The following is a 24,439-nucleotide window of genomic DNA, read 5'->3' on the forward strand; positions in this document are numbered from 1 at the left end:
TGTCTGATAATTTAGCATAGCAGCAGCATTACACACAGAGACAATAACAACACAATTAAATAAAAAGAACAACCTAGGCATACTTCAAGCAATAAACTATAAAAATTAGGGCTGTCAAATGATTATTTTTTTTAATCGCGATTAATCGCAGAATTTCCATAGTTAATCGCGATTAATCGCATTTTGAGTTACATGTTTAAAATTCTGCTATTTCGCATTTAAAGGCAGTTTTAAGCCCATAATGTAAATCATTTGTTACCATTGTGTCTTAAATGGGAATCAAATGAACACAAAGAAAGAATTTCCTTTTTGACCTTTTGTATTTTCTTTCAAAAAAGTGCCATGTAGACGAACTTAATACACTGTCTACTTCTAATACAGTTTTTCAAATAAAGTACCACTTGTCTATTTCAAAATAAAAAAAACAAAAATACAGCTTAAGCAAAATGCTACAACAGTGTGGTCATGAAACCATGGCTTAGAGGCAGGAAACAACTTCCAAGTATTAAGTGGAATAAAGTAACATAGATTAAAATGCGATTAAAAAAAATTAACGCGTTATGGATTGCATTAATCTAATCTCGATTAACGCGTTAACGCTGACAGCCCTCATAAAAATACAATAAAATACATTAAAATGTAATGTAAAAATGTGTCTAAAGAAGGAGTATGTATTAAGGAGTAGAATTCCAGTGCAGAATAAATATGAATATGCAGTATAACAGGACAACAGGCCCCGTAACTACATTAAAAGTCACTAAATGCAGAGGGAGTGAGGCGTTTACTGACCCGTTCATGTGGATTTTGCCGATGTTGGAGAGGAAGAACTCCAGGTTGTTGGTGTGGCCTCTCTTCATCAACGGGAGGATGGAACATGTGTGCTTCAGACTACGCTTCAGGATGGCCTGAAACACACACAACACGTCTAAATCATGGTTCTCTTCAAAGGGATTTTATTTCTCTCCATTGCTTCTTTTGATTGTTTTTAATAGCCGTCATGGGATTCAGGAGTTGGGAGTGGCAGGACATGTTTTGGTCCTTTGTCCTAACTAGGGTTGTGAAAAGTATCTATACTCAAAAAAGCATCGATACTCAAAAAAGTATCGATACTAAAACGTTGTATCCAAATACAATACTCATTTTCAAAAGTATCGATCCAACAACTTATTAAGCAGCTAAACCATACAACCTCAAAATATTGTTCTAATTGTTATTGTTTATTGTATTTATTTATTTGTTGCACTACCTCAGACCTGAAGCTTGTTATCATAGTTGCAGTTTCTTTTTGCACAACTGTTTTTTATTATAAATATTTAACCTCCACGTGGTTCTGTTAATTTTTACATGTTGCATTTTTCTTGTTAATAAAAATATTTCTGTTAAATTTTGGGGTCTTTGTTTTTATCCTGGTGGTATCGAAAATGCTATCGAGTATCGAATATTTTCCTGAGTATCGGTATCGAGTCGAACATTTTAGTATCATGACAACCCTAGTCCTAACTTTGGAAATGACTCCTGTTTCTACTAATATCCAGACGTGTCCTAACCAGGAAGTGATATACAGATAGAGACATCTCTGTGTGAGGTGAGATGTTAACTGATGACTCAAAACTAGATCAATATTTGATGGGCATTGAGCATCAGAACGGGGAAGAAAAGTGAAGCGACTATGAACCAGGCGGCAACCTCCAGGTCTGAGCAGGGAGGCAAACCAGGAAGTGCCTGAAGCTAAAATGTTGCTACGGTATAAAATCAAATAAAAATCAACTACATTTTATTTGGCATTCCCAATGGACAATGTCCAAGACATGCAATACACAGCTCTACCTCCTCCTTATTGCACTTCCAGCTGCAAGGAATAACAAATAAATTACTTTGTTTTTTTAAAAGTCTAGCGCCCACCACCCATGTTGTGTCCTTTAATGTCCGTAGTTCACATCTACACTGTAAATAATTTACAAATTAACAAGTAACTTACTATAATAATTATTTACAGTAGAACTACTGTATTTTTTTTATTTCCAGTACTGTTTTTTTAATACTGTAAAATGAAAAACAAACACTGATTTTAGTTTTATTTACAATATTGTTGTTGTTTTTTTACTGTAAAATTAAAATTAAAATTAAACAGATGTTTTAGTTGTGCTTACAGTACTGATTTGTTTACTGTAATAATAAAAACAGTTAAAGATTGCGATTTTTAATGGTACTGTATATGGCGCTGTATAATTTGATAATAATTTCATCATCATCATTATTTTTATAGAAATAACTAGTAATTGCAGGTAATTACTCTATACACTAAAGAAAATAATATTAATACATTTACTGTTTTAAATTTGATTTCCATACTGTGTTTTGTATGAAAAACTTTAAGTTAATTATTTAAACAGCATTGGTATCGGACTGATTCTGATCAAAATTATGATAAAAATGGAAAAATACAGTCGTCTGCTTTACTTTTCATTCTGTCTACTGTGTTTTTTCTACAGTAATGTTTTAACTACTGTGATTTTGTCACGAGGAGTGATTTTTATTGTAAATTATTAAGCACTATAGTGTAAAAATCAAACGCTGTGATGAACTGTGAATAATACAGTAAATAACTGTAGATTTCACAGATTATTTACAGTGAACAGATAGAAGAAGCAGCCGAACTACAGATGTTGTGAAGTGCTCATGTAGTTTTTGGTCCATCAGTGACTTCCTGTCTCACCTGCAGCAGGGCGTGCGGTGCGATCTCCACCACCACGGCGTTGTCGGGCACCAGGCTGAGGCCCTCGTGGAACAACACGGGGCTCACCAGGTTGTTGACGTGGTAGTCAGCTGAGCTGTACAGAGCCAGAGGAGAGTCCCAGTCTGACCGGGGGATACTGGTGCTCACCCAGCGGGAGGAGCGCTGACGCGGCTTCTTGATCACCTGAACACAGAATCACATTTCAATCATTTTAATCAATGTTCATTCACGTGCAAAACAGTTTGCCTCTAGTAATTATAACAATGATAATAATCTGAGGTGCCATTTAGCCCATTAGTACGGAGACCCTGAGAGCTCACAGTGCTGCAACTGAAGGAAACACATGCAAATACACAAAACACAAGCAACCTGAGAAAACATCTTCATCATTTCGACAACACAAACGCCTGACTCATCTCATCTGCTATCGATCGGCCATTAATGTTAGCACGCTATGATCATTTTAACGTTATAACGTGAAATTATCATTATCTTGAAATCTTGTCCAGACGCATGAATCACTTTTAAGTGTCCTCTGGAAACACTTCTGTTGTGTTGTGGTCTTTTTGCAGTAAGTTTGTTTAGTAAGTTTTTTATGGAGTTGCAGACGTTGTAGTGGTCTGCACGTAATGTGCAAATTCTGTTATTCGTGATTAGCATGCTAAGTGGAGATTTAGCTTTATTCACTTCTTATGTTGCATTACTATGTAATTCAGGGATGACATTCATGTTGCTTAGCGTAATGCCCATAATCATTTGATATGAGATACTTACATGCAATATAGTTTAACAGCTAACTGGGTTCATGTTAATGTACTTTTAGTGCAGCATGCTGCGTAATGTGCTATCTCACCATTAGCATGCTAAGCTAAGCTAAGATTTTAGCCCTTTCTTCTGCAGTAAAAACAAAACTTTATGAACTTTATTAACCCAATATACACTTGTATATTAACACTATGCAAGGGTATTACACCTCATTGTACACCCCACTTTCACACACAACCTCATTCGGCCATATTTGAAAAAACTACTTTATCTCCCACTATATGAATACATACTTCCTACGGCCACTGCACTAGTTTTATAAATTCCAATAGGGAATGGAAGTGAGAATGCTTGTCCTCGTGTCTCCCGCTGCAGGAGATGATAGAGACGATAGAGACGATAGAGACGATAGAGATGATGCGTCCTGTTAGAACTCGTACCTTCTTCAGAGCAGCCAGGAGCGTCGGAGCGATGGACGCCATGTAGTAGGAGTGGAAGGCAACACCAGCGCTGCGGACCTCCTTTGCGAAGACGCCCTGCTCCTTCAGCTCCGACACAAATGTAGTGATGGCGTCCTGATGAGACAAACACCACAAGCTGTCAGGACACGTCACCTGGACCAGAGAGGAGCTAGACAGGTAGATGTCAACGTGACCTAAAGTCCTCACAAGGTAATACACTTTATGCTTTTTACATTTGTTTATTTTTATTTGTTTTATTAGCCTTCACTCGGTTGTGGGAGTAATGGCTGTTCTCCCTGGGGTCCTCAAACAGGACACAATTTAAATCCATAGTAAAAGCATACAGAGAAACAATTAGAATCTAGAATGTCTGGCAGTTATAAGAAAAAAACTATAATATTAAATTCAATAATTTACCAAAAAGTGGAATACCGATTACAATTCAAAGAAATTATTAAAAACAGCTTTATGTTGTTTTATTTTGTTGTTTTAAAACAAACAAAATCAATACCTGGCTTATGAAACAGAAAAACAAAAGCCAATAAACAAAGCAAAACAAACAAAAAAAAACCTACATAGTTTAACCCCTCTGGGACCACTTGGGACATTTTCAGCCATATTTGTCATTTTTCACTTTTGTTTTGGCAATAGTTTTGGCTGTGATGCTGCAAATGGCATGATTTTTTCTTGATATATTTTGTAATTACAATTTCAACTTTTCTAATGGGTCAATAATAAATCACTGTGTACACATTTACTCCCCTTTCAGATCCTTCGGAATGAAAATGTACACCTCCAAAAAAATGCTATAAAAAGTTAACAGATTAATATTTTTTTCTACTTTTTCCTGCATAAACCTCTTAAACAACTTCCTCCCTGCTCAAAACTACCAAACATTCAAAGATTCTGAGGATTTTGACCCTTTAAATGCCAGTTTGGTTACATGATGTCACTGTTTTTCAAAGAAAGGGTTTTTTTTTACATTTTAAATCTGACACTACACAAAAACTAAAAAAAACTAAAACTTTTGTTCTTAATCTCTGACATATCCATGACTGTGATAAGAAACAATGCCCCAGCCAAAAATAATTTATTATATGGAAAATAACTACATTTTCAGTGACACCGTGCAATGAAACTGGCATTTAAAGGGTTAAAATGGCAAAAATGTTTAAACATTTGGTAGTTTTGAGCAGGGTGGAAGTTGTTTAAGAGCTTTATGCAGAAAAAAAAGTTTTTATAGCACTATCTATCTATCTATCTATCTATCTATCTATCTATCTATGTATCTATCTATCTATCTATCCTAGTGACACTTAGCTTTCCAAGGCCCATTTTTATAACTCACAATGAAAAATAAAATAAATAAAACTATTTAAAACCAGAATAAAACCATTTAAAAACAGAACAAAACCATTTACAACCAGAATAAAACCATTTAAAACCAGAACAAAACCATCCATCCATCCATCCATCTAATTATGACTTATTATTATGACTAAATTGAACTCCTTTGCCCTTTATGAATTACTGTGCACCCAGATTAAGGACCGTTTCACTTGGAGTTGGATAGAGCCGTAAGTCCCTTTATACCATGTCATTTAGAGAGTTAAAACAGAGCCTAGTGTCTGGTATCATGTTGTACCTGAGGACCAGAGATGGTGACGGTGTCCTCAGCGTTGTGGCATGCTGGGACCACCCCCTGGGGACACTGAGCCATACACTCCTCCCAGGTCAGACCTGCAGCACACATGGAAAAGACATCAAAATTAATTAATAAATCAAAAACAAACAGTAAAAAATAAACACTGTCTTAGTTTTAAAAGCTGTCAATATTTGCCATCTAATATGAGAATATTAGCTAAATGCAGTGTTATATTGTTTTTTAAAGTGAGTACATTTTCATGATCAGTCTGTTTTATTGGGTTTCCAGAGTACATACATTGTATTAAAACTGATTTTGAGTCAGATTTCAGGTTTCAATATAAGATTGTTCTTTTATAGGACTAGAAGACATCACACTTGAAGTGAAGAGATGTACTGATGATTCCTTTTCTTTTCTTTTTTAATGAAAACCCAAATTAAAGAACCCTATCTAAAGTCATTTTAAGTGATTGAATCGCAGTGATGTCTCCTTAACAGAAGACCAGGTAAGAATAAAGTCCACACAACAAGATAAATGATCTAACACTTTGAAATCTAAAGTTTTTTTTTTATCTTGGTCAGAACCAAATAATCATCAGGTCACTCTGCTCGGGCCAGTTCATCACTGCTGGCAGCTTTCATTTATCTCTTTTCTACATTTTTTGTCTTTTTTGGTCATTTTGTGAACAAAAAAAGATGTTAAAAGACACAAAATGACCAAAAGAAGACACAAAAAAGACAAAAAAAAAGACGTAAAATGACCAAAAAAGACAAAAACATCACAAAAAAGACACAAAAAGTTTTTTTTATCTTGGTAGGAAACAAATACATTTCTTATTTTAAGTGTTCAACATGCTTATTTCTAGATTTAATAATCTTAATTTAATAAATCTTGTCAAGATAAATTATCTGTCCATGCAGCAAGATCATTTCCCTCAGATTTACTGTTTGATCTGGTTTTTAGACTAAACACCTTTTTTTTGCAATGAGGCTTATTTCACCTGATCTAACTAATTTTTAGTCAATTCAGTTCCATAAAGCAAATTCAACTGAGATATTATGGCACTTTACGTTGGAAAAACTAACTGAATTGGTTTAATGGAACCAAATCAAGTGAAAAAAAGAGTCAGATCTGATTAAAATAAGCTTATTTCAGGCCCCAGCTGTAAGAATATAGTGAAGAACCAGTGGTTTCCATCTCACCGACTGCAGCCATGCCTCCTGGAGGGAGGTTGGCCTCCTTGATGCAGCGTCCTCTCCAGTAGGCAGCCAGGATGGCCTCGCTGTGGCTGAGGGAGCCGTCAGCGTAGCCACAGGCCAGTTCTCCCACTGAGTGGCCCACGATCCCATCAGGCTGCAGGCCCAGTTTACTGAGCAGGTCGATCTCAGCGATCTGCAGCACACAACACACCAGGGCTCACTGCAAGGCTTAGTGCTACCAGTAACGTAGCTCCAAGCTAACAAGACTTCTTGATTGGAATCATGGACACTTTTTGACACATTATTATTATTGCATCTGTGTACAAAAAGTAAAAATAATTTGTTGTGCTGGGGATTAGTGGTGTCAACAATAATCGATTCGGCGATGCATTGCAATGCGGGCATGCACGATTCAGCATCGATGCGGCAAAGTGTCATAATCGATTATGGCACCTGTGCACATCAACACATGGCTCATTTGAATATTCTAATGAGCCATGTGTTGATGCAGCACAGGTAAGCTAGCGGGACAAGCTGTTTTGATATGTTGTGACTGAAGTATGTGGTAGTATTTGACAGAACTTAACATTTACGTTTTTATAGAAAGTACTATTGATAGGTAATTACCATTGTATTTGCCTATTTAAAGTCGACTCGTTAACGTTACATTTTTGCATCATGAAAACTAGCGATAGCTAGCTAGTTGGGATAGCGCTAACGTCTTCCCTAGCTCAGGGACAAGGGCTCGACATTTAGCTGATGTAAACTTCACCTCAGCAGGTTCCTTTTTTATGGCAGGAGGAGGCATTTCTCTTTCCTTACTCTTAGATGAACTCAGGCAGGAGATTCATTTTGCCATCTTTTTCAAAATATATGCATTTGCCATCTTTTCAAAACAGGTTCATTTGTCATTTTCCAAAAAGGTCCTTTCTAATATATTTAATATATTGTGCATTAATGTTTCTTGGTGAATTAATCTGAAAGGTAAAACCAGCGTAATTTAACCAAACGGCCTTTATGCCCTGTCATGTGGCCTTTGTGCCCTTAAAATAAGTGTGAACAGGAAGGCCTAATGGCTTTGCCCCTAAAATGACGAAATTCCAAGCCTGGTGGGGGCAATTGCTCTGTCGCTAGTTTGGAGTTTAACACGGTTTTAAACTCCAACTCCCAACTCCAACTCCAGTTTAAAACTGTGTTAAACTCCAAACTAGTGACAGAGCAATTGCCCCGTGAAGTTTCAATTACTTCCGGCGGCATCATAACAACAACAATCAAGATGGCTGAGGCGGAGGGAGATGACAGTGTTGTGTGCAGTAGAATTGTGATGCATCGTAGATTCGAATTGAATCGAATCGTTACCTGGTGAATCGTAATCGAATCGAATTGTGAGGGCAGTGCCAATGCACACCCCTATATCACTGGTGTCCCACAATTTATAGCATTAAATAGCCAATTAAAACCAAACTTATCAGGAAAATATACAGTTGCACACACATAAGTATAATAGGACTTCTCTAAAGTGACAGAAAACAACATTGGGAAGAAAATGATTTGATGTGTACTTTGAGTTTTTAATTTGGCTCGTCTCATCTACTCCTATGCAGGGGACAGAGTTTATGAGCCGTACTGCTCAGAACCAACCAGCAGAGGGCATCAAGATGTTTTGGCTTCACACAGAACACATGTGGGCTTACTTCAATGATTTCTAGTGTTGGGACAATGAAGCCTCGTGAAGCATTTCCTTTATTTTTTGACTCCACTAGATGGCGCTCTTGGCTTTAACCCTTTGATGCTCAACATATAAACACCTTCTAATACACAACATGGGTCAAAAATGACCCACATTCATTCCCCATGTTATTTAATGCTGCTGTGTGTTTGAATATATATATATATATATTTGAGTATGTGAGTATATGTGTAACTATGTTTGTCTTATTTTGAAGGTTTAACTTTAAAAGAGTTGTTAGAACCACCAGGTTACATTGGAAAATCACATATTTTAACATTTGAGGCTTATTAGAGCCACCAAATAATAATTTACATTGGAAAAACACCAATTTAACAAAATAGGATAGTTAATATTTGTGTCTTCTTGTCAGGTTTTAAATTGGTGACAACATATAAACACCTTCTAATGCACAACATGGGTCAGAAATCACCTTGTGCATTAGAAGAGTAGTGATATAAAACGGGTTTTATTCAAAAAGTAAGAAATGAAAACAAGTTATTTGAGGAGAACCTGCAATACTGAATGATGAAATTAATTAATTGCAAAGATATACAATATAAAAACTTAGTCGGGTCACTTTAGACCAGGGGTCTCAAACTCAAATTACCTGGGGGCCGCTGGAGTCAGTATCAAAGTGACCAAAAAAAGAAAAAAAATGACAGAAAAAAAACTAAATTACGTAAAAAAGACACAAAATGACCAAAAAAAAGACACATAATTACTAAAAAAAAAAAGACACAAAATTACCCAAAAAAAGAGACAAAATTACCAAAAAAGAGACAAAATGACAGAAAAAAACACTAAATTACTTTAAAAAGACACAAAATGACCAAAAAAAGACACATAATTACTTAAAAAAAAAAAGACACAAAATTACCCAAAAAAAGACACAAAATTACCAAAAAAGACAAAATGACAGAAAAAAACACTAAATTACTTTAAAAAGACACAAAATTATTTTTTTAAAGACACAAAATGACCCAAAAAAAGGACACAAAATTACAAAAAAAGACACAAAAGTATTTAAAAAAGACACAAAATTACCGAAAAAAAAGACACAAAACTACCACAAAAAAAAAGTAATTAAAGGGACCTTATACACACAACACGGTAAAGTGCCATTCATATAAAACTCACATTAAACTTTCATATCAAGGTGGGGGCCTCAAAATATCGTCACGAGGGCCACAATTGGCCCGCGGGCCGCGAGTTTGAGACCCATGTTTTAGACCCATGTTGTGCATCAAAGGGTTAAAAAAAGGCTTCATCAATGGTGATTGAATGTGTTTTCAGCCATTTGTTGGACAAAGAGCGCCATCTAGTGGGCGCCGTAGATAAAGAAAATGCTTCATGAGGCTTCAACACTAGTGATTTGTGTTCAAATTAAATGAAATGAAGTCACTCTATTCTGGTCAGATTTGCATGTGTTTGAACACAGTCCATAGAATAAAAATGAGCTCAATCTGCCCTCATCAAAGATCAAACATGGCGTCTTTGCTCTACCTGAATGGCAGCGAGTCCCACAAAGGCATGAACCGTGTCTTCAAACGTCTCGCTGTCTGCGTCCATGAGGAGACGAGACACCACCAGGCCGGTCTCCTTCAGGGCGGAGTCAGACCTCAGGATGGACTCTCTGAAGTCTGGCAGCTGCATCAGGCTGCGGCCCATACCGGCCCACTGGGTCCCCATACCTGGACACACCACACACAGAGTCAGTTATACAGACATGTTGGACCCTCGATGGTTCAGTGTTGCCCCATTTTCTGCCTGTCAAATATCTACAAGTCATGTTTTTAAATGATGAGATACTTTAAAACAGAGGGAAGAGTATAGGGAACCAATAGCAATGCTTTAATGTGTCACATGACCTCCAGGCGGCCATATTGAAACACTATTTTGCAGACTTTTTCCAAAGGAAACAGCTATGACATTTTGTGCCATAAAAAAACACTCAAAATGTCTTTTCCATTAATTTAGCATCTCTTTTGGTAGCTTTATATGTTTTTTGGGGTCATTTTGTGACTTATTTGGTCTTTTTTTTGGGAAATTTTGTGTCTTTTTTGGGTAACTTACTGTCTTTTTTGGTAATTTTACATGTTTTTGGGGTCATTTTGTGACTTCTTTGGTCTTTTTGGGGGTAATTTAGTGTCTTTTTTGTTAATTTTACATGTTTTTGGGGTCATTTTGTGACTTCTTTGGTCTTTTTTTGGGTAATTTTGTGTCTTTTTTGGTAATTTTATATGTTTTTGGGGTCATTTTGTGACTTAATTGGTCTTTTTTGGGTAATTTAGTGTCTTTTATGGTGATTTTACATATTTTTGGGGTCATTTTGTGACTTTTGGTCTTTTTTGGTCATTTTACATGTTTTAGGGGTCATTTTGTGACTTCTTTGGTCTTTTTTTGGGTAATTTAGTGTCTTTTTTGGTAATTTTACATGTTTTTGGGGTCATTTTGTGACTTCTTTGGTCTTTTTTTGGGTAATTTAGTGTCTTTTTTGGTAATTTTACATATTTTTGGGGTCATTTTGTGACTTTTTTGGGTAATTTAGTGTCTTTTTTTTGTATTTTTACATGTTTTTTGGGGTCTGATAGGTGAGTAAACCTTCATTCCTGACAGTTTCATTCACTCAGACTGTTTCAGACATTAATTTCAATGGGTTGTTGGTTCAATGGTTCAATGTTTCCTTCAAACAACATTCAGACAAGAAACCGGTTAAAAAAGTTCCTTTTATAATGTTTTTAAATGTAAAATGTTATGTATTGTTCCCTGTTGAAGCTAGTGAATCTTTTACACATGTTTAAAAATATATATTTTTTAAATTAATTTTAACATAATTTATTTAATAACTTGTGCACCGTTATGGTACAATGTTGCCTGCGGGAAATTATTAAATTTCTTCAGATTATGTTTTTTATTTCCTTTTATTTAGTCTATTTTAAGACAAAAAAACACTCCAAACTGGTAACATAATTCGTACCATAGGGGGTTAATGTACTTTCTCTTCCATTTCTGCTTTCCCTCTTAACAATGAAGGTGAATGAAATGACATTTGTGTTACTAACTATTAAAAAAAATCACAAAAAATAAAAATAAAAATCAATCTATCTAACGTGGTGTGTCCTCTGGGTGTGTCGCAGTCAAACTTCCAGGTCACGTAAACCCCACCAATGAAATATTAAAATCAAATTCAATCCTGGTGCCCGTTTTTCTATTTCATATTTTTGATCTGAGCCTGATATTGAAATATGAAAAAACAAGCATTTTTCCTCATTTTTTTTGTGTTATAATAAAAAAACAAATAGCAAAATAACCAGTCAATTTTTCATTATTTGATTTTTGATTGCCAATTGAAAATGGAAAGAACGAATGATAAACTGATTTAACAGTAGTCCTGTAAACTGATTTAACAGTTATGCTGTTATATGTGTAATTTTATATGTTTTTTGGGGTCATTTTGTGACTTCTTTGGTCTTTTTGTGGGTAATTTAGTGTCTTTTTTGGTAAGTATCCAAGTATCAGTAACAGCACTACTGTTAAATCAGTGTATCATTCGTTCTTTCCATTTTCAATTGGCAATCAAAAATCAAATAATGAAAAATTGACTGGTTATTTTTGCTATTTGTTTTCTATTATAACACCAAAAATGAAAAAAATGCTTGTTTTTTCATATTTCAATATCAAGCTCAGATCAAAAATATGAAATGGAAAAACGGGCACCAGGATTGAATTTGATTTTAATATTTAATTGGTCGGGTTTACGTGACCTGGAAGTTTGACTGCGACACACCCAGAGGACACACCACGTTAGATAGATTGATTTTTATTTTTATTTTTTGTGATTCTTTTTTAATAGTTAGTAACACAAATGTCATTTCATTCACCTTCATTGTTAAGAGGGAAAACAGAAATGGAAGAGAAAGTACATTAACCCTCTATGGTACGAATTATGTTACCAGTTTGGAGTGTTTTTTTGTCTTAAAATAGACTAAATAAAAGGAAATAAAAAACATAATCTGAAGAAATTTTATAACTCGCCCGTAGGCAACATTGTACCATAATGGTGCACAAGTTAAAAATATTTTTTTTTAAATTAATTTTAACAACATTTATTTAATAAACATGTGTAAACGATTCAGTAGCTTCAACAGGGAACAATACATAACATTGAGAATTTAAAAACATGACAAAAGGAACTTTTTTAACCAGTTTCTTGTCTGAATGTTGCCTGTAGGAAACATTGAACCGTTGAACCAACGACCCATTGAAATAAATGTCTTCAACAGTCTAAGTGGATGAAACTATCAGAAATGAAGCTTTACTCACCTATCAGACCCCCAAAAACATGTAAAAATACTAAAAAAAGACACTAAATTACCCCAAAAAGTCACAAAATGACCCCAAAAACATGTAAAATTACCAAAAAAGACACTAAATTACCCAAAAAAAGACCAAAAACGTCACAAAATGACCCCAAAACATGTAAAATTACCAAAAAAGACACTAAATTACCCCCCAAGAGACCAAAAAAGTCACAAAATGACCCCAAAAACATGTGAAATTACCAAAAAAGACACTAAATTACCCAAAAAAAGACCAAAAATTCTTTTTATTTATATTTTTTGTGATTTTTTTTAACAGTTAGTAACACAAATATTCAAAGTTTTATAGAAACTTGAGACCCACCGGAGCAGATGTACCAGAGCGGCCTGGCGTTGGGTTGGACCTGCTGCACCTCCATGACATCACTCTCTGAGCCAATCACAGCGTAGCCTCGGTAGGGCATGCTGGCGGTGGGGACCCCCGACACCTCGTTCAGTAAGGACAGGAAGCTGTCGTTGGCAGAGTGTTTCTTTCCCTCCTGGAGCAAAACCTTCACCGCCTCCTCCGTCCGGCCACAGGCCTGCAGCACTCTGGGGACCGTCCTGGGGGGTCCGGCCGGCGACTCGTCTGGTTTCTCAGCCGGTCGAAGAATCACGTGAACGTTTGAACCTCCGAATCCAAACGAGTTGATGCCGACGATGCCTCCTTGGACGGGACGCGGCTTGTCGACCACTTGGACCCGGCCGTCGGTGAGGGCTGGAATATCAGCGTTAGGACTGTTGAAGTGCAGGTTGGGAGCCCAGAGTCCCTGTTCCAAAGACAGCAGCACCTGTAAATGGGATGAAAGTGTTTAATTAGACGTCATTTAAGACTGCTTTTATTATCGCATGTGTTCCGGAGCCCATATAGCAGCGGTCTCACACTCAAATTACCTGGGGGCCGCTGGAGGCAGTATCAAAATGACCAAAAAATACACAGAATTACTGAAAAAGACACAAAATTCTTAAAAAAAGAAACAAAATGACAGAAAAAAAACTAAATTACTTAAAAAAAAACACAAAATTACTTAAAAAAGACACAAAATGACCAAAAAAATACACAAAATTACAAAAAAGACACAAAATGACTGAAAAAATACTAAATTACTTAAAAAAAAGACACAAAGTGACTGTGTGAAAATACACATAATTACAGAAAGAGACACAAAATTATTAAAAAAAGGAACAAAATGACCAAAAAGAGACACAAAATTATTAAAAAAAGGAACAAAATGACCAAAAAAAGACACAAAATGACAGAAAAAAACTAAATTACTTAAAGAAGAAACAAAATGACCAAAAAGACACAAAATGACTGAAAAAAAACACTAAATTACTTTAAAAAAAGACAGAACGTGTCACAAAAAGACACAAAATGACCAAAAAAGACACAAAATTATTTTTAAAAAAGAAACAAAAATGACCCAAAAAAGACACAAAATGAAAGAAAAAAAACTAAATTACTTTAAAAAGACACAAAATGACCAAAAAAAGACACAAAATTACAAAAAAAGACACAAAATGACCAAAAAAAGACACAGAATTACTAAAAAAAGACACAAAATGACAGAAAAAAAACCTAAATTACTTAAAAGAAGACACAAAATTACAAAAAAAGACACAAAATGACTGAAAAAAACACTAAATTACTTTAAGAAAAGACAGAACGTGTCACAAAAAGACACAAAATGACCAAAAAAGACAAAATTATTAAAAAAGAAGACACAAAATTACCCAAAAAGGACACAAAATGACAGAAAAAAACTATATTACTTAAAGAAGAAACAAAATGACCAAAAAAAAAAGACACAAAATTACAAAAACAGTAATTAAAGGGACCTTCCACACACAACACGGTAAAGTGCCATTCATATAAAACTCATTAAACTTTCATATCAAGGTGGGGGCCACAAAATATCGTCACGAGGGCCACAATTGGCCCGCGGGTCGCAAGTTTGAGACCCATGTCATATAGTAATGTCCTTTATACAAATATGTTGATTTTTAAGAGGGGACAGAGTTTATGAGCTGTACTGCTCAGAACCAACCAGCAGAGGGCATCAAGATGTTTTGGCTTCACTTTATCAAACACCTTTTAGAAATGGCTGGTTTTATATTTGAGACATTATAAGGAAATGCAGAAATGGGAGTTAAAAGTCACTCTTCATGATTTGTACATAAGGCCTATTGGTGATTTGGTCATGTTTTAAAATGTGTCTCAGGTCAAAATGTGGAACAAAGGCAAAAGTAAAAAGCTCAGTAATATAACTGGAAGCCAGACCATGTTGGGGCCTTATAAAAGATATTAAAAATCAATCCTGAATTTAACATATTACCAATATAAGGAAGCAAAAAATGGGCGATATGGGACGTGCAATTTGTCTTTGTTAAAACCTGAGCAGCAGCATTCTGCAGCAGCTGGAGCCGAGGCATGACAACAGCTCACTGACGTGATTTATTGGTTTTTAAAAATATTTCTTATGTGGGCGTAGCGGGATTGAATGACATCATTGACAGGTGGTTCAAAGTTATGTGATGAACTTAACCCTCTATGGTGCGGCGTTCTACCCATTTCTGGCCTGTCAAATTTCTACAGTGCATCTTTTTGAGTGATGCGACACTTTAAAAAAGAGGGAAGAGTATAGGGAACCAATAGCAATGCTTTAATTTGTCACATGACCTCCAGGAGGCCATATTGAAACACTATTTTGCAGACTTTTCCAAAGGAAACAGCTTTGACATTTTGGGCCACAAAAAAATTAATCAAATATTTATATATATATATTACTACTAATGACCAAAAAAAGACATAAAATGACAAAAAAAAGACACAAATTGACAAAAAAAGGAGACAAATTGACCACAAAAAGGCACAAAATGACCAATAAAAAAGACATAAAATGATCAAAAAAAGACAAAATGACAAAAAAAAAAAAATCCTGAAGACCTCTCTCCATTGTCTCTCTTTGTTTTTGTGTCCATCTATATGACTCAATCTTTTTGTGCCACAAAAAAATCACTCATATATATATATGTATTAATTTCAATGGGTCGTTGGTTCAATGGTACAATGTTTCCGACATTCAGACAAGAAACTGGTTAAAAAAGTTCCTTTTATAATGTTTTTTAATTTAAAATGTTATGTATTGTTCCCTGTTGAAGCTACTGACTCTTTTACACATGTTTATTAAATAAATAATGTTAGAATTAATTTAAAAAAACTTTCTTTTTCACTTGTGGACCGTTATGGTACCATGTTGCCTACGGACAACAAACCCCCAAAAACTCCCCCAAAAAATTATAAAATTACTTCAGATTATGTTTATTTAGTCTATTTTAAGACAAAAACCACTCCAAACATTATTTTCCTAACTGGCATCATAATGTGTACCACAGAAGGTTAAATATGAATCTTGGCTGTAGATTTTATATCCATCATAATCCATCATTCTCTATTGACTTTGTAATATAAAAGTAGTTTCCTCCTTGTCAACATCAGAAACAGTCCTGAAGGTTTCTCTGTGTGGGTTCATTTATCTCCGTCCACAGCACCAGAGTGTGTTAATGTCTGTCAGCTGTTAAACATATAGAGACAGAGGCGGTTCAGCCCACCAGAGGGGAAACACTCATCGTTCTGTTGACTTTGTGTTTAAAGAAGGAGCCTCCTCGTCATTTCACTCTGCTAGTAAACAAGAGAAAAGGCCTGAAGGCTGCTCTCTGTTAATGCACAAACAGGTAAATAACTCACAACTACAACAGGTAAATAACTCATAACTATATACGGCCTGAGGCATCAGCTGTGACAATGAGAGAACTGGAGGATATTGACACTCAGTATGACTAATAACTAGCTAATAACGTTATGTTAGCATTAGTCACAAAGTCATTCATCCAGACGGAATGCACTTATTTAAGTTAAACTAAAGCATTTTGACATGTTGTAACTTGTGTTGTGGTGGAATGTGGATAAATCAGAAAGCTCTGTAATATTATGTTAAATGTGTCTTAGGTTGCTAACACATAGCTAACATTAGCTTGCTAACACATAGCTAACATTAGCTTGCTAACACACAGCTATCTAGTCTTGGGACAACGAAGCCTCGTGAAGCATTTGCTTTATTTACAGAGCCCAAGAGATTGGATAATATAATTTACATAAATAGTGAATAAGAGGGGACCCAGGATTGCCCCTTGCGGAACACCTTTTTTAATGGGTTATATTTCTGACTGAGCTCTCCCAACCTTCCCACATTGATTAAAAATCGACATATTTGTATAAAGGACATTACTACATGGACCCCGGAACTGAAAACACACTCAATCACCATTGATGAAGCCTTTTGTTAAAGCCAAGACCTCCATCTAGTGGGGTCAAAAAATAAAGGAAATGCTTCATGAAGCTTCGTTGTCCCATCACCACAGCTAACATTAGGTTGCTAACACATAGCTAACATTAGCCTGCTAACAGCTACCTCATCCTACCTGGTACACAGAGTGCTAAAATTAACATGGCGGGCTTAAATGTAATATTTTTAGCCACCTGAATACTTTTGTTAGTGTTTCAGCTCTTGGTTGTATATTGTGGCACTGATAGTTCTCTCTTGGTCTTCAGATTATGACACTCTGTCTCTATTGGTTGCCAGTAGAACAATAAATGGTTGTTATTTGCTGCTGAGCTGTGGCTCAGTTGGTAGAGTGGGTTGTCCCCCAACCGAAGGGTTGGTGGTTCAATCCCTGACCGTCGCAGCCTACATGTCGAAGTATCCTTGAGCAAGATACTGAACCCCAAATTGCTCCCAATGCTGCGTTCATCGGTGTGAGAATTAATTCCTAATGGTGGCAGGTGGCACCGTGTAAAGCGCTTTGAGTGGTTGCAAAGCCACAACAAAAGCTATATATAAGTGCAGGTCCATTTACCATCCATTTACCATAATATTACTGCTGGTTTGTCTGTGCTTAAATGGCATCCATTAACACAGTGGTTTTCAAACTGTTTGAGCCCAAGGCACACCAAAGTGCAAGCCAAAATCTCAAGGCACACCTGTATTCATATTCTTTCAGTATTACTTCCAGTAGTGAAGTAGTCACGTTGACCTCGTAACTACTTCACTTGCAGCTTTTATTAACTGTTTAAACTGTCTTCTATAAAGCCTCACTAGGAAATGTTCTGACCTTAACCTAGATCAGTGGTTTTGTAGCCAAAATTCAGTGACTCTGCAGCCTTTTTTTGCAGCCGAAAACCATACGTTTATGTATAATTACGTGTTGGGTTTTTTCCCCGAATGCTCCATAATATTGGTCATTTTGGGTCATTTTTGGTGGTTTCAGCAGGTGCAAGTGATGCCCATCAGCCAAGCCACAGCACCTCCATCTAACTCTTTGTGCCTAAAGCTAACTCCATTTGGGAACCACTGCATTAACACACCAGAGGGTCAGGGACCACACTCACCTTAACCAGGGCAGCCAGGCCAGAGGCGGGTTCAGGATGGCCCATGTTGGACTTGGTGGAGCCAATGAGAAGAGGCTTTCGCTTTGATTGACAGAACACTCCAACAATGCCGTTCACTTCCTGTGGGTCACCGACCTGCAGAGATAGGACAGGTGAGAGCCTTCATTAGAATATATAGCAATTATCTGTGTTGTAATGCAAAGAGCAGCGATGAAAACCAGCTAAAAGTGTGATTAATAATCTATATTTCTGTGTGCACTGACCTTTGTTCCCGTGCCGTGGGCTTCAATGTATTCTACCTGCTCAGGTGTAATATTTGCTTCCTGGTAAAGAGAACTAACAAGTCTCTGCTGCATCTCACCTGAAGGAAACGTCACACCTGAAGGATCGAGAGGAGAGCGTCACCAACAGTATGAAATCATACCATCATAAGATCAAACCATCATAAGATCATACAATCATAAGATCATACCATCATAAGATCATACCATCATCAGATCATACCATCATCCGATCATACCATCATCAGATCATACCATCATCAGATCATACCATCATAAGATCATACCATCATAAGATCATACCATCATAAGATCATACAATCATAAGATCATACCATCATAAGATCATACCATCATCAGATCATACCATCATAAGTTCATACCATCATAAGTTCATACCATCATAAGATCATACCATCATAAGATCATACCATCATCAGATCATACCATCGTAAGATCATACCATCATAAGATCATACCATCATAAGATCATACCATCATCAGATCATACCATCATAAGATCATACCATCATCAGATCATACCATCGTAAGATCATACCATCATAAGATCATACCATCATCAGATCATACCATCATAAGATCATACCATCATCAGATCATACCATCATAAGATCATACCATCATCAGATCATACCATCATAAGATCATACCATCATCAGATCATACCATCATAAGATCATACCATCATCAGATCATACCATCATAAGATCATACCATCATGAGATCATACCATCATGAGATCAAACCGTATCACACAATCACAACAGACCTTCCAACTACGTTTCTGTCCAAATCAAATGTTTAGATTGTCGTTTCTGACATGAAACTCAAGAAAGACCTGATCATGATGTACAATTTCGTAGCTTGATTGCAAACTTTTCTGCAACTGTCTGCAACCGTTTTGAGCATTTTAATAGCATTTTTACTTATTTATCTTGTCTGTATTTTGAATTTGTATCTCTGTACTGTTTGTAAATGGACTCGCCGTCACTGTTAATGAGGGAAACCTCTGTGCCTTACCAGTTTAAATAAAATGTTTAAAAAAAATTAGATAAATACGCTGCAAAAAACATTAATCTTACCAAGTATTTCCTTCTTATATCTAGCAATAGTATCTTAATTATCTTGTTTTGAGTATAATTTACCTACTGACCATAGCTTTATGTGCTTATATAATTATTAGTATTATTATTATGTGCCTATTTAATTATCTTATTGTGTAAAGACTTGTTTTTAGGATTGACATTGTGAGCTTTTTCATGCTTTTTTAAGCTATTCAACTGTTGAATATGCTGAGTTTTTACCTAAAATATTGGCTCCAGTTGAGAGTTTTAGTTGCATGGAGTTTAAATTTTATTTCAAATCATTTTCTACCATCAAAACGTGCTCGTTTCAAGTATTTCTGGTTTATTTTAATGTTACAGTCAGGCTTTTCAGGCCACAATTGCTCAAAATAAGTATATTTGGATTTATTTCAAGACATCATTGGTTTTTCCAGTTTCTAGATATTTTTTACTTATTTAAAGAATTCTTACAAAGAAAAATGTACTTACTGCACTGGCAGATAATTTTACTTGTTTCGAGCATTATTTGCTTAATTCTAGTTATTTATTTCTTATTTTTTGTCAGTTGGTTTTTGCAGTGTAATATAGTACTGCCTGAAGGATCAAAGGTTTATTTCCCCCCAGATTCTCTGAGATCTATGTAATAGACTGTAGATTTTGAAATAACTTGCAAAAAAATTCCTTGCAGTTGCGTATCGAGAAACTCACCAAGTCTTTGTTATTGTGAACAAGTGACTGTTGAGGAAACGCCTTTTATTATCCAATCATAATCCTGTCACATGGTGTTTTCCTCTAGAATGCTCCAAACAGGTTTCGAGTATTCAACAACTTGTGCCAAGTTCTTTTATAATATGTTGTTGGCTTCAGATTTAAAATAAGCTCATACTTACAAACAGCCAATAAGCTGATAAGGTAAAACATTAAATACATTGTTTTTCTAGAGTTTTCAATTGAATATATTTTAACTCTCTGTAGTTTTGTTCTATTTCCTCCATGTCTGAATCTTTCCATCTTGCCTGTATTCACCACTTAAAACATGTTTAAATACCATGTTGGTATATTTTTTCACCTATATGACCTGATAATAATAATTGATTTTTTATTCTGACTTACTGGATCAACATTTAGAACCAAAAAGAAACAAAGAAAAACCAACATAAATGTGATCTTGTGATTGTGTCTTGTGTGTTTAGCGTAACAATTTTGGTCATTTTGTGTCTTTTTCGTCATTTTGTCTTTTGTTGTGTCTTTTTTTTGTTATGTTGTGTCTTCTGTGCTTTTTGTGTGGTAATTTTGTGTCTTTTTTTCAGTCATTTTGTGTCTTTTTTAGTCCTTTAGTCCAACATAAAATGTGATTTTGAATCTTTTTTTTACTTTCTAAACACTATCGTGCTCAATAAAGAATTGTAAATGTGTCAAATGTGACCAAAGGTGTCAAATCTAACATATAAGAGGGTTCCATCCAGTTCTATCATTTGATATTAAATCTATTTTAGCTTGTCTCCAGTTTTACTTGGTATATCATCATCAAACTGAAACTGGCCTCATGGAGTTTACAGCCAGAACTTTAGAGGTAAATCTACAGTAGGGCTCCATTGGATTATTCGTCTATTGGATATCGTCTGGATTATTTGGAGCTTTTGGACACTCCACAGGGTTAAAAGGAAATAGCACATGATCACATTCTATTTTATTGACATTTTTTACAAAGCATCCCATTTTCCTTGGCATCAGTTTCTCCTTTTTTAAAGGATCTGTCCCCAAGGTGAATTTTAAATGTTTTTACTTAGTGTAAACACAGATCCTTTCTGATTTAACTATAGAAGATAATACATCACATGGAATATTGATTTCAATTCAAGGATTCAACCAGAGTTTCTCTTTCGATCATTATTTCATCTGATCTGATTATCTCCAGAGGTTCAGTAAACTCTCCTCACCCTGCTCTTTGTATCCGTCTGTGTTGTTTCCAGCGTTGACCACTGTGGCGTAGACTCTCTTAGCCGCCGATCGCTTCGTCAGCAGCACAGCCACCGCTGCCTCAGAACGACAGTATCCATTACCTGGTCAGCAAAATAATAGAGACAGTAATTTAATATCGGTAAACACAGACATATCGATCAGTGTAATAAATACAGACTGCACAATTTAGTTGAGTTTAAGATTCTAAGCAAATAATGATATACACACATACTAACTTAATTATAATTATAATAAAATGGAATCTGAGTAAAAACTTTGAAAACAAAATCCTACCTGAAGACATTTATGCCTTTATTCTCTACTTAATAATAATAATGATAATAATTTCATTTGTAAAGCACTTTTCATAAAGTAATCTCAAAGTGCTACAGAAACCAGAAACAAAATAAATGAAAGACTAAGAGAAAAATCAGACACGTTAAAATCAGCAGTAGATACAAAGGATACAGGTAATAAAGTACATTAAAGAAATCAGTTAAAGGAGATTAATAATAAAAACATCTAGGGACTACTTGCACAATATCTATCTGTTTTAGGGACCGCACTCAGGGAAAGTTGTATAGTGGAAGTGAGGCTTATGGGGAACCACACATATATATATATATATATATAAAACATTTAAAAAAATAAAATAAAAAAAGAGTTTGCTTTTTTGCAGTGGCCTTTCTTAAAGAAACTGAGGTGACTTCATATTCTGGCATGTGCTTCATTGAGGAGCAGCATAGTCTGGTAGCTCTTTGATTTTGCTGAATTTTACTGAATTTTTATGTATTTCTATCATGTTTTTTTGTCGTATTTTTGATGGGTACTTCTGTGGAGAGAAGAGCTTTTTTTCATTGCAATGGAGCAAGTCTGGAGGACACCATCCCCCTATTCCTATTGTGTTTGTCGTGCTGGTGCAAAAGTGAGTCGGAAATTAAGATATAAGCCTTTTCTGCTGTCAGTCATCATGGGGAATGTCAACTCTCTGCCCAACAAGACTGATGAACTGGAGATACTGGTGAAGACTCAGAAAGTGAGTGTAGTCTCTTGTGTTTTACTGAAATGTGGAAACATCTCAGACTCCAATGTGGATCTACCTGGCTTCACTCTCATAAGATCAGACAGAGATGCTAAAGCTAGTGGCAAGAAGAAAGGTGGGGGCTTGGCTTTATTTGTGAACCAGAGATGGTGCAGTCCTGCACATGTTACTGTCAAGGAGAAGATGTGCTGTCCAGACATTAAATATTGGAGATATTATGTACCAAGACAGTTCAGTCATATCATAACAATACTTGTGTACATTCCACCCAAGGCAACTGGTGAAGTTCCATGTGAAGTGCTACATGACCTTGTTGATAAGATACAGACTTAACACCCTGAAGCATTCTTGATATTACCAGGAGACTTTAATCATGTTTCTCTCTCACTTCCCGCCTGACTGGATTTACAGTTCGTTAATTGTCCCACCAGAGAAAAGAAAACCCTTGATCTGCTGTATGCTAATGTCAAACAAGCTTACAGAGCTACTGCCTTGCCCCCAATAGGACGATCGGACCACAACTTAGTTCTTCTGGAGACTTGTTACAAACCCTTTGTGTGGAGGAAGCCTCCAACTAAACTCACAGTCAGGAAATGGACACCAGAGGCTACTGAGGCTCTAAAGGACTGATTTGAATGTACAGACTGGAATGTGAACGTGTCTCTACATGCTTCACCGTGCCCTTGCTCATATGGAGGAAACTAGCGATTATGTGAGAATCACATTCTTTGATTTTTCAAGTGCATTCAACACCATCCAACCAAACAAACTCAAAAACAAGCTGCCAGAGATGGGAGTGGATCTTTCCTTCATCTCCTGGATCACAGATTACCTGACAGGAAGAACACAGTATGTCAGGTTGGGGAACTGTGTTTCTGGGACATTAATGAGCAGCGCAGGGGCTCCACAAGGCACTGTTCTGGCTCCACTCCTGTTCACACTGTACACAGCGGACTTCAAATACAACTCTGAGTCCTGCCACATCCAGAAGTACTCCGACGACACTGCTATTGTCACATGTATCAGGAATGGACAGGAATCTGAATATAGGGATCTGATAAAAGCCTTCAGAAGAACTATCTCCTACTGAACACCTCAAAGACTAAGGAAACGATCATAGATTTCCACAGGTTCAAGGTTCCCTTCAGACAGTGAATACCTGTGGGGTGGACATGGAGGTGGTGAGAAGTTAAAAGTATCTAGGTGTATCTTGAACTTCCCAACACTAATTACTGCATACGTGACAGGAAGTAAACGGACGTGCAGTTCGTAAAATGAATATATGTCACACTAAATTGTGCAAGTGGATGATTAGATAGTGTAGAGTTCCCATTAAACAAGGGAGAGAAAGATGAGGCAAAGGTCCGCTGCCAGATTTGACCAGAACACTTTGTTGTATATGGATTTTATGCATTTTAAACAATAAATCCACAGCGGCACTCCACAAATTAGTTTTACCTGATGCATCAAAGGACTTGCAGGTCCCATCAGGACTGAGCATGCCCAGTTTCATGAACTGCACGGAGGTGTTTGGCTTGAGCAGCAGGTTGACCCCGCCCACCAAAGCAGCATCACAGTGGCCCTGGCGGATGGCGTGGAAGGCGTTTTCTAAAGCCAGCAGGCTGGAGGAGCAGGCTGTGTCGATGGCGGTGCTCGGGCCTGCAGGAGACAAGAGGAGTTACAGTTACTAACCATATGTGCAGAAAAGGACATTCAAGAATTT

The 24,439-nt window shown here is 36.2% G+C and overlaps 1 protein-coding gene across 1 annotated transcript in view; it reads right to left on the reverse strand.

Annotated features, from left to right (window-relative positions):
- Window positions 1-24,439, reverse strand: part of fasn (fatty acid synthase) — a 79,091-nt gene that overhangs the window by 40,788 nt on the left and 13,864 nt on the right. The window contains 11 exon segments of the mRNA XM_059325234.1: window positions 790-905; window positions 2,717-2,920; window positions 3,943-4,077; window positions 5,609-5,703; window positions 6,811-7,000; window positions 10,043-10,230; window positions 13,223-13,688; window positions 18,347-18,481; window positions 18,610-18,725; window positions 21,653-21,775; window positions 24,175-24,375. Of these exon segments, the coding sequence (XP_059181217.1) occupies window positions 790-905; window positions 2,717-2,920; window positions 3,943-4,077; window positions 5,609-5,703; window positions 6,811-7,000; window positions 10,043-10,230; window positions 13,223-13,688; window positions 18,347-18,481; window positions 18,610-18,725; window positions 21,653-21,775; window positions 24,175-24,375 (1,969 nt within the window).

The sequence above is a fragment of the Centropristis striata genome, chromosome 21, assembly GCF_030273125.1.
Source record: "Centropristis striata isolate RG_2023a ecotype Rhode Island chromosome 21, C.striata_1.0, whole genome shotgun sequence".
Classification (NCBI taxonomy): domain Eukaryota; kingdom Metazoa; phylum Chordata; class Actinopteri; order Perciformes; family Serranidae; genus Centropristis; species Centropristis striata.